This window comes from Chiloscyllium plagiosum, chromosome 24, assembly GCF_004010195.1.
Source record: "Chiloscyllium plagiosum isolate BGI_BamShark_2017 chromosome 24, ASM401019v2, whole genome shotgun sequence".
NCBI classification, from domain to species: domain Eukaryota; kingdom Metazoa; phylum Chordata; class Chondrichthyes; order Orectolobiformes; family Hemiscylliidae; genus Chiloscyllium; species Chiloscyllium plagiosum.
Window position 1 is genome coordinate 49,765,570 of NC_057733.1, and position 11,359 is coordinate 49,776,928.

Sequence of the window (11,359 nt, forward strand, 5' to 3'; positions counted from 1 at the left end):
GGAAAGCATACCAAATGTCTTCTTCACTATCCTATCTACCTGCGACTCCACTTTCAAGGAGCTATGAACCTGCACTCCAAGATCTCTTTGTTCAGCAACACTCCCCAGGACCTTACCATTAAGTGTATAAGTCCTGCTAAGATTTGCTTTCCCAAAATGCAGCACTTCGCATTTATCTGAATTAAACTCCATCTGCCACGCCTCAGCCCATTGGCCCATCTGATCAAAATCCTGTTGTAATTTGAGGTAACCCTCTTCGCTGTTCACTACACCCCCAATTCTGCAAACTTACTAATTTAAACAAAACTGAAAATGTGGGCGTGGAGTAATGGGCACTGTGAGTTTTCACCAAACTGAACACCTTGCTTGTGTCATTTTGAAACAGCACCCTCATTTTCAGTTAGACCTGTCAAAATAGACCTATACCCATTTAAAAATAATCTTTCCTTCCTCAACAATTTTCTGAACTTTCAACTGAAGCGCTTAAACAGCTTGTCCCTTGGCGAGCAGTTTGTGTGACGCATTCTTTGTCGGGTTGGACACTCACCGAAGTTTGAAAACAAGAATGTAGATGTGTGAGGAAGTGGGGCTTGTCCATCAGGGCAAGGACCCTCTTTTCAATCATGGTGCATTCTACATCATCGTCCTGAATGACCACATCTTTCTTCAAGATTTTGATAGCGTATAGCTCATTGGTCCCCTTCCTTTCTGACAGCATGACCTGGAGAACAGAAACAGTGAATGTCAATAAGGAACTGCACACAACCAACTGCAGATACTCACCAGATGCTGTCACAGGTCACTAAAAATGCACCACTCAAACGCAGTTCATTCCTTGCTGCTTTTCAAAATGGAATTGCAACTTTTCAGCTGCCGTTTCTTTTAGCTAAATTCCTGATTGCATTATCGGTCAACAATTTCATTTATTACTACTCAACAATTGCTCAAAACACTTTACACTTCATTACAGCTGGTGTCTCACCAGTCCAGCATGGGATTAATACAAAGTGAATTATTCTCACCCACTTCGTTTTGATTTAACACGCCCCACAGGTACTGATACTGTGGCTGTTCATTTACACCAACCAGGGGCAGGGCCAGAATTCACAGGCCCCAGCCCTGACTCCCCTGCCCAACATAAGGGAGTAGCAACCCCCCCCTCACCCCAACCCAACAGGGTGCCTGGCTATTGGGCACTGATGTCTACCCCATCCTGGGCCCTGGCACTAAAACTCAGGCACTAATCAAGTCCGTGGCTCTCGACAAGTTGAAAGCTCACATAAGCCAATACTTCCCTCCCACCAGTGCAATGGCCAGGTCATGGGAATAAGCCATAAAGCAGAAACACCTGCTGATCTCAAAGGAAGAGCCCATAAAGATTCAGCAGTTTCTGTGGGGAAATTACCCCCTTTTCTAACATGAGTTTGAATCCGATGCCAGATCCAAGGGATCTCCTGGTGCACCACCAGGCATGATGGCCTGGAGCAAGATAAGCAGCCAATCACATCAAAGTATCCTCACCGACAGCAAACCAGGAAGTGAAAAGCAGTGTAGCCCTTCACATTTAATATCCAGTCTTACAGCTGGTGGAATAAATGATTGGGTCACACAGTTTGAATTAAGGTAGAAGATAAAATATAATGATTAAGTTTACTTTTATTTTCCAAGTATGAGGAAATTGTCATAATGGAGCAAGTGGAATGGGCTGAGGAGTAGCAGGTGGAGTTTAATTAAGATAAATGTGAGGTGCTGCATTTTGGAAAGGCAAATCATGTCCGTGACTCTCAACAAGCTGAAAGCTCATGTGAGCCAATATATCCCTCCCACTATTACACTTAAAGGTAAGGTTCTGGGGAGTGTTGCTGAACAAAGAGACCTTGGAGTGCAGGTTCATAGCTCCTTGAAAGTGGAGTCGCAGGTAGATAGGATAGTGAAGAAGGCGTTTGGTATGCTTTCCTTTATTAGTTAGTGCATTGAGTATAGGAGTTGGGAGGCTGCTCAGAAAATTGATTAGGTCACTTTTGGAATACTGCATTCAATTCTGGTCTCCCTCCTATTGGATGTTGTTAAACTTGAAAGGGTTTGGAAAAGATTTACAAGGATGTTACCAGGGTTAGAGGGTTTGAGCTATAGTGGGAGGCTGGGACTGTTTTCCCTGGAGCGTCAAAGGCTGAGGGGGTGACCTTATAGAGGTTTATAAAATCATGAGGGTCATGGATAGGATAAATAGACAAGGTCTCTTCTCTGGGGTGAGGGAGTCCAGAACTAGAGGGCATAGGTTTAAGGTGAGAGGGGAAAGATATAAAAGGGACCCAAGGGGCAACGTTTTCACGGAGAGGGTGGTATTTGGAACAAGCTGCTAGAGGAGCTTGTTCCAGGAGTTGTGGGCGGCACGGTGGCACAGTGGTTAGCACTGCTGCCTCGCAGCGCCAGAGACCCGGGTTCAATTCCCGACTCAGGCGACTGACTGTGTGGAGTTTGCACGTTCTCCCCGTGTCTGCGTGGGTTTCCTCCGGGTGCTCCGGTTTCCTCCCACAGTCCAAAAGATGTGCAGGTTAGGTGAATTGGCCATACTAAATTGCCCGTAGTGTTAGGTAAGGGGTAAATGTAGGGGTATGGGTGGGTTTCGCTTCGGCGGGTCGGTGTGGACTTGTTGGGCCGAAGGGCCTGTTTCCACACTGTAATCTAATCTAAAAAAAAAAAGGAGGTGGTGGAGACGGGTACAACTACATTTCAAAGGCATCTGGATTGGTACATGAAAGGAAAGGTTTGGAGTGATATGGGCCAAATACTAGTAAATTAGACCAGATTAAATTAGAATATTTTGTTGGCATGGATGAGTTGGACTGCAACGTTTTCACGGAGAGGGTGGTATTTGGTACAAGCTGCTAGAGGAGGTAGTGGAGACGGGTACAACTACATTTCAAAGGCATCTGGAGTGGTACATGAAAGGAAAGGTTTGGAGTGATATGGGCCAAATACTAGTAAATTAGACCAGATTAAATTAGAATATTTTGTTGGCATGGATGAGTTGGACTGAAGGGTCTGTTTCCATGCTGTACATCTCCAAATATAAAATTCCTCCTTCAGTGAGCAATAATTATGAACTTATATTGGATTTGAAAACTTAGAAACACACCATTCAAAAGGTGCAACTTTTTCAGAGGTTTTTATAGCAAGACTAACAATATATGGTGGGAGTTCTGATCAGCAGTTTCCATTCATTGTCATCTTCCAACAATGAATTGTGGGATGGCTGACGGCCATCTCCTCGTTGCCATGGTGAACTGGGCCATGGCGAGGCTTCCTGAGGATTCTGTCAGCGTTGAAGGAGAAGTGACACCATCATGACTACTACAAAACCCGAGCCAATCGTGTCAACCGGCTGACTCCTGGAAGAGCCGACAAACCTTTCCAAAGCTCCCTTTGCCCAACACCATTAAGAAGTTGAAGTCCGAGAGATTGACGTGGTCCAAGTTGTTTGTTGGCGAACTTGGTTTCTTCTCAACCGCCTTCTTCCCAGCCGGACCGAGTTTGGCTTTCTAAGGAGGAATCCAAAGGAATAAAATTAACGATGCTTCAGTATTCCTGGAGGCTGGAATATTTGGTCTGTACAAACTGTCCAGTGATGGATTTTAGCAATGTGTAGCTCTCAAAGGGTGAGGACATTGTATACCTCTGTCACCGCTTGATGGACTCTCCAGATGGTTAACCAATGCACAAAGTCTTTGGATCCATGCACTAGTTCAAGGACATCATTTCTTTTGACTGTTTCCTTCCCCCTACAGCCTCTCCCTCCTGTCAGCACTAACCCCAGCTACGTACGGCTGCAAACTCAACAGAAATACAACAGGCAAGGGAAAGGGAGGAGGGTAGCCATTCTATCTGATTTCCCCTGCACCTTAATCTGGGAAAGTTCATTCCAGCACGAACAGCAACAGCTGGAATGAGAAGACTCAACGCTGAAAAGCCTGAATATAAGCGTAGTGCAGTGGTAGAGTCCCTATCTCTGAGCCAGGAGACCTGGATTCAAGTCCCAGCTCTCTGGAGGTGTGCCATCACATCACTGAACAGGTTGATTAGGAAGCATCAGAGTGAACACGTGACCCAGCGCCTACACTGACTGGTGATTTACCCCACTAACATGTTTGTGTTTGTCATGCATGCACCTTCGCTGGGTTTGATGTATGGGAAGATGGAAGGAAAGTAACCAAAGCTTTTTAAACTAAATTTATGATAAAACATTTCTAAATAACTCCACACTTTAAAACACACAAAAACAGAAGTTGCTGGAGAAGCTCAGCAGGTCTGGTAGCATCTGTGGGGATAGAAAACACAGTTAATATTTCGAGTCCAGTGACCCTTCTTCAGTTTCTCCAGCAAGTTCTGTTTTGGTTTGTTTCAGATCTCCAGCATCCACAGTTCTTTGTGTTATTTTATCACACGTAAAAAAAAAAATCATGTTTGCACAGTATTAAACAAAAACTAAAATGGTCAGGTCTCTTGACACAGTAAGAATTCAGCTCAAACTGGTGTGTGAGAGAATACCTGTGGGAGGCAACAATGACCTGACATTGTAATATACTGCAAACCTCAAAGCCTGTTCTGATTAAAGAAACAGAGCCCAGTCAATCAACTTCCATTCTTTGGCATGTCAGAGACGACATTTGTGGATGGTTAGCTCTGAGTATTGAATTAGATCCAAACAACTGACAGGGAGCTTCCAGGCTGTGTGATGTCTCAGATACTTACAACGCAAGCCAAACAGCTAATTCCCCATCCCACCGATGTACCACCCAATGAATTCCCCATCGCCGTAGCAACACATGTCGATGCTGGGCTACAATTAGTTCTTTGTTTTGAAAGAGAAGGGTTAGCGCAAAGCCAAAGCTGGGGTGAGAGGTCAAAGGGCTGGATGATGGCCGCCTCAGTTGCCAAATCGGTTATTAATAAGAAGCAGAAAGTGGGTTCTCAAGTACAATCACTGGGCACAACATATTAACTCTGCTTTCTCTCCCCAGATGCCACCAGACCTGCTGAGTTTCTCCAGTACTTTCTGCTTTCGCTTCAGAAAAAAGGGTGTCATGTTGACAAAACAGGTGCAAATCAGGCTGGGTTTTCAGTGGGGAACCTTGAAATCAGAATAAAGAGAGAATATGAAAACAGACTGACAATTAATATAAAAGGGAATCCAGAAGTTTATAAAAGGTAAAAGGATCACAAGAGGAGGAGTTAGGCTGGTTAGGGATCATAAAGGGATCCGTGCACTGAATCAGAGGACTTGGATGAGGTAGTTAAATGAACATTTGGCTTCTGCCTTTAACACGAAAGACACTGCTGCCAGAAATACAGTAAGTGAGGAGGTGGTTGGGATACCGGATGGGTAAAGAGTGATAGAGAAGCATTAGAAAGGATTGTTATGCTTAAAACTGATAAGGGGTGTGTGTGTGTGTCTGTGTGCATTGTATCTGCGTCTGTGTGTGCACGCGTGCGTGTGTCTGTGCGTCTGTGTGCGTGCATGTTTGTGTGTGTGTGTCCATGTGCGTGTGTTGTATCTGTGTCTGTGTGTGCACGCATGCACATGTGTGTGTGCGTCCGTCTATCTGTCTATGTGTATGCATGTCTGTCAGTCAGGGGCTAGCAGAGCTGTTCTTGCAGATAGCCAGCATAGATTCCAAAGATTGAATGGCCTCATTAGTCACTGTAGCTACTTCATAAGGTAACGGAGGATTACTGGTGTCCCACATGATTTAATACTGGGCACAAAGAGGCAGATCGTGTCACTGAATGGAATTCTTGGCTCGGGCAGTCACAGGTAGCTGAAGCAGTCGGTCTCAGTGTTTGGATGAGCTCACGGCGAGGCATGTTGGCCGAGGGGCTGGAGGCAGAGCGGCCAGCAGTGAAGGGTGAGGTTTAGGTCAGCTTTCTGCTTCAGAACGACTCTGAGGGGCATGGTTAGCCTTCAGGGCAAAGATAGGATAACTCCTGATGTGATCTACAGTGATCCGCTGAAGGATGGTCAGAGCCAGTTATGTGCAACTTGTACCCTCCCCCTTTTTGCTGTGGATGAGGAAGACAGTGGAAGTGGTGGGGGAGGTGGGTGATGAGTGAGGGAGGAGTGAGGAGGAAGTGGTGGGGGAGGTGGGCGATGAGTGAGGGAGGAGTGAGGAGGAAGTGTGAAAGTGCCGTTGTAAGTGACTTTGGGAAAAGCTGTGAGTGGAAACCTGTGCTGATGGGATTGGGGTTTGAAGGAATTGAGGGATGTGCTTATCAGTGATCCTGGGATGGGAAAAGGTGCAATCGGGCAGGTAGCCATGAATCAGAGTGGGAAAGTACAGGCAGAGTGGTCTGGGGATGACAGAACGGCAGTGAATTCACAGAACAGCAAACAAGGGATCCGAAGAAAGGAGATTCTAACCACCATGACCGAGGAACTGACTTAGTGCAGAGCCAGGAGGGAGAAAAGAGGGATTTTAAAAGCTGGGATGGAACAATAAATGTAGCACCCTTCATAATTGCAGAACTCAGCAAAGTGTTGAACAGCTAATGAAATATTTCTGAAGCGTGAAAAACAGAGCAGCCAGTTTGCACAGAGAAACCTGCCACAAACAGTAAGTGTGATAATGACCAGAGAAACTGATGCTGGTATAAGGAGACACATCTATCTTACAGAGTCAGGGTAACATCTCCCAGCTTTGCCAAAATAATGTCACAGGATCTTTTCCGGAAATCCGAGTAGACAGACTGGGCCTTGGTTTTCGAATGCTGTTGCAAGACGGCGTCTTTGACGGTGCAGCACTCAGTGAAAACTGCTCCAGAACATCAGCCAAGATTCTGGGGCAGGGCTTAACTCCTGATTCAGATGGGGGCGGGTCACTGAATGAGCCACAGTGAACACAGAAGAGAAAGCTCAACAATGTAAAGGTCCTGTCGCCTTTATAGCATATTAAAACAACAGACACGGTAGATAAAGATAAACTATTTCCACTGGTTGGGGATTCTCGAATTATGGAGCATTGTCTAAAATATTCAGGCCAGACTGTCCACTGGGGTGATGACTGGCACCTATCTGACAATAGTTCAGCTCTTTGACATTGCCAAGATAAATGATTACCCAAAGCTTGAAACCAGCACCTGAAAGTTTAAACAGAACTCACAGCACAAACATGAAAGCATCTGGGAGGTTTTTTTGTTGTTGAGGGAAAGAAGATAGTGACTGAGCTCCATCAAATCAGTGACCTCCCCGGGGCTGGTGGTAATTTATAAAACCCAGGCACAGCAGAACGGTTTCAATACCTGCATCTGCAAATGCAGAGCTAACCACTTCAGCCCAGGACTGGGAGAAACCTGCAGCCGGCCTCTCGATAAATGACTGTCATCAGCACATTCTCCCATTGGGAAGCCCTGCCCCAACTCACTGGAATTAGCTGTGTGTGGGGGGGGGGTTCGAGAGGGAGCAGGGTCTGTACCCCTCCCCCAGGCAGCTCTGACTCCAGACAGGCTCCTGCTGGGGTCTCAGCATCACGATGTTCACCTTTTAAAAGATACCTTGTACAAAAAGAGATGTTTAAAAAACCCCCCGCTGTTTGTGATTATGTTCTGCCTTTTATAAGCAATTATACAAGGATTGGCTCCTAATCAGAAATCAGCCTGAAGTGAAGCAAGTCGAGTTAATTTTATTGACATCCCAGAAGTCTTGTACAGTAATGCTTTTTACGTGACATTAGCTTGAAGGTTGACACTAATTAGTGAGTTGTACTTGGCAAATCTTTATTCCCTAAATGCGCATTGCTCGGTATTCTGTGATGTGTAATTACAGCAATGTGAGAGTAAGTTAGCCCTGCTGTTCAGACTCTGTACTTTGAGATGTTTTTACCTTTACTGTCAGAAATGGTGTGTCAGCTAAGACACAATCCCATGAAGATATTTTTGTTGTGTGGGTGGAAAGGTCGGAATATGTCAATACATCACAGCCTGTTCTAACGTGGCCTCAAGTAGCATCCAGGTACAAACATTCATGTCTTGGTATTGGGATGGAACATTATTTTCCAGCTTTTCCACACTCCCTCCTACTCAGCAGATGTTTTAGTAACAACTCCACCAACAGCTGTTCACCTCAGCCTTGTGGCCGCATGGAGAGTGGCTAAGGTTGTGTCTTTGTTTCAGGGAGGTAAGGAGACACCTGTTGTGGGCAAATTGTTGGAGGTGATTCTAAAAGATAGGATTTACAAATAAATAAGTGTCAAAAATTGATTAGGGATAGTCAGCTTGATTTTGTGTGTGGTAAATCATCTCTCACAAACTTGACTGAGTTTTTTGAGGCAGTTGCAAAAGGATTGCTGAGGACAGAGCAGTAGATCCTGTTTACTTGGACTTCAGAAAAGCGTTCGATGAGGTTCCGCATGGTAGACAGATTAGTAAAGTTAGATCACATGAGATTCAGGGTGAGCTTGCCTATTGAATACATAATTGGCTTAACAGCAAGAGAGTGGTGGTGGAGGGTTGTTTTTTTGGACTGGAGGCCTGTCACCAGTGATGTCCCAAAAGGATCAATTCTGGGTCCTCTTTTGTTTGTCATTTATATAAATGATTTGGAAAAGAATGTACAAGACATGGTTGGTAAGTTTGTGTTCAGCACCAAAATTGGTGGCATAGCAGACAGTAAAGGAAGTCTTCTAAGATTATAAAGAGTTCTTGATCAAATAGGTCAACGGGCTGAAAAATGGCAGATGGTGACCAATCGGGATAAGTGTGGGGTTTTGCATTTTGGTAACAAACAGGGATTGGGCTTATATAATTAGTGGGAAGGCCTTGGATAGTGTTGTAGACCAACAAGGACCTAGGGGCTCAGGTACCCTTTGAAGTTCACATCATATGCAGACAGATTGGTTACAAAGGCATGTGGCATACTTGCTTTCATTTCTCAGTTCTTTGAATATACAAATTGGGAAGTCACGTAGAGGTTGTACAGGACATTGATGAGGCATCTTCTGGAATACTGTGCCTAGTTCTGGTTGTCCAGTTATAAGAAAGGTATTATTAAACTGGAGAGGCTTCAGAAGAAATGTTGCAGGATGTTGCTAGGTATGGAAGGTTTAAGTTATAAAGAAAGGCTGGATAGGTTGGGACTTTTCTCATTGGAGCATAGGAGGTTGAGAGGAGACCCTTCAGAAGCTTATAAAAATAATGAGGGGTATAGATAGGGTTAATGTGGCAGTCATTTCCCTCGGATGGGGGAATTTCAAGAATGGGGGCACAGTTTTAAGGTGAGATGAGAAAGATTTAAAAAGACATGAGAAGCAATTTATTTTAACACAGATTTTGTGTGCTGGATGACCCTCCTGATGAAGTGGTGGATGTGTGTACAATTACAATGTTTAAAAGACACTTGGATATAGGACAGTTGTGGAGGGATATGGGCCAGGAGCAGGCAAGTGGGACTAGTTTAGTTTGGGATAATGTTCGGCATGGACTAGTTGGACTGAAGGGTCTGTTTCCGTGCTGTTTGACTCTGTGGACAGGTTATGGTTAGCAGGCTACTGGAACGTGTAGGCCATCACAGCAAGGTTGGATCCTGTGCTCACTGATATTGTGTGGGGAGGGGTGAGATAATAGTTCTGGCTGGAGCCTCTACCTTTTCAGGAGCTGAGGGGGTTGGGATAGGAAAATAAGGGGTGGAGGGTAACTGAGATACAGCAGCAAGTGAAATTAGCTTCAATAACTGAAAGATCTTTCATTTGAAATGATGATATTTGTACAATATACACTGACACCCCTGGGATATCATTGCAATTACAGAAATCTGGCTCAGGGATGGACAGAACTGGCAGCTTAATGTTCCAGGATACAAATGCTACAGGAAGGATAGAAAGGGAGGCAAGAGAGGAGGGGGAGTGGCGTTTTTATTAAGGGATAATATTACAGCGGTCAACCACCTGCTGAAAGAGCAGTGCTCCAAAAGTTAGTGCTTCCAATTAAACCTGTTGGACTATAACCTGGTGTGTGATTTTTAACTTGGTTTTAAAATAGTGATAGAAAAGGATAGACCAGATCGAACAGTCGAAGTTCTAAATTGGAGAAAGGCCAATTTTGACGGTATTAGGCAAGAATTTTCAAACGCTGATTGGGTGCAGGTATTCCCAGGTAAAGGGACGGCTGGAAAATGGGAAGCCTTCAGAAATGAGATAATGGAAGTCCAGAGACAGTATCTTCTTGTTAGGGTGAAAGGCAAGACTGGTAGGTATAGGGAATGCTAGATGATGAGAGAAATTGAGGGTTTGGTTAAGAAAAAGAAGGAAGCATATGTCAGGTATAGACAGGATAGACCGAGTGAATCCTCAGAAGAGTATAAAGGCAGTAGGACTATACTTAAGAGGGAAATCAGGAGGACAAAAAGGGGACATGAGATAGCTTTGGCAAACAGAATTAAGGAGAATTCAAAGGGTTTTACAAATACATTAACGATAAAAGGGTAACTAGGGAGAGAATAGGGCCCCTCAAAGATCAGCAAGACAGCCTTTGTGTGGAGCCACGGGAGATGGGGAAGACACAAAATATGTATTTTGCATCAGTGTTTATTGTGGAGAAGGACATGGAAGATATAGACTGTAGGGAAATAGATGGTGACATCTTGAAAAATGTCCATATTACAGAGGAGGAAGTGCTGGATGTCTTGAAACGCATAAAAGTGGATAAATCCCCTGGACTTGATCAGGTGTACCCAAGAACTCTGTAGGAAGCTAGGCAAGTGATTGCTGGGCCTCTTGCTGAGATATTTGTATCATTGATAGTCACAGGTGAGGTGCTGGAAGACTGGAGGTTGGCAAACGTGGTGCCACTGTTTAAGAAAGGCGGTAAGGACAAGCCAGGGAACTATAGACCAGTGAGCCTGACCTCAGTGGTGGGCAAGTTGTTGGAGGGAATCCTGAGGGACAGGGTGTACATGCATTTAGAAAAGCAAGGACTGATAGGGATAGTCAGCATGGCTTTGTGCATGGGAAATCATGTCTCACAAACTTGAGTTTTTTGAAAAAGTAACAAAGAAGATTGATGAGGGCAGAGCAGTAGATGTGATCTATATGGACTTCAGTAAGGCGTTCGACAAGGTTCCCCATGGGAGATGATTAACAAGGTTAGATCTCATGGAATACAGGGAGAACTAGCCATTTGGATACAGAACTGGCGGAGATGTAGTGGACAGCGAAGAAGATTACCTCAGATTACAACAGGATCTGGACCAGATGGGCCAATGGGCTGAGAAGTTGCAGATTGAGCTTAATTTAGATAAATGTAAGGTGCTGCTTTTTGGGAAAGCAAATCTTAGCAGGACTTATACACTTAATGGTAAGGTCCTAGGGAG

The 11,359-nt window shown here is 44.7% G+C and overlaps 1 protein-coding gene across 3 annotated transcripts in view; it reads right to left on the reverse strand.

Annotated features, from left to right (window-relative positions):
* Positions 1-11,359, reverse strand: part of LOC122562281 (protein kinase C alpha type) — a 381,850-nt gene that overhangs the window by 67,022 nt on the left and 303,469 nt on the right. For all 3 annotated transcript variants that reach the window (XM_043715075.1, XM_043715073.1, XM_043715076.1), the window contains 2 exons: positions 3,411-3,542; positions 548-721 (listed from right to left, as the gene is read on the reverse strand). In XM_043715075.1, coding sequence (XP_043571010.1) covers positions 548-721; positions 3,411-3,542 — 306 coding nt within the window. The remainder of the gene's footprint in view (positions 1-547; positions 722-3,410; positions 3,543-11,359) is intronic.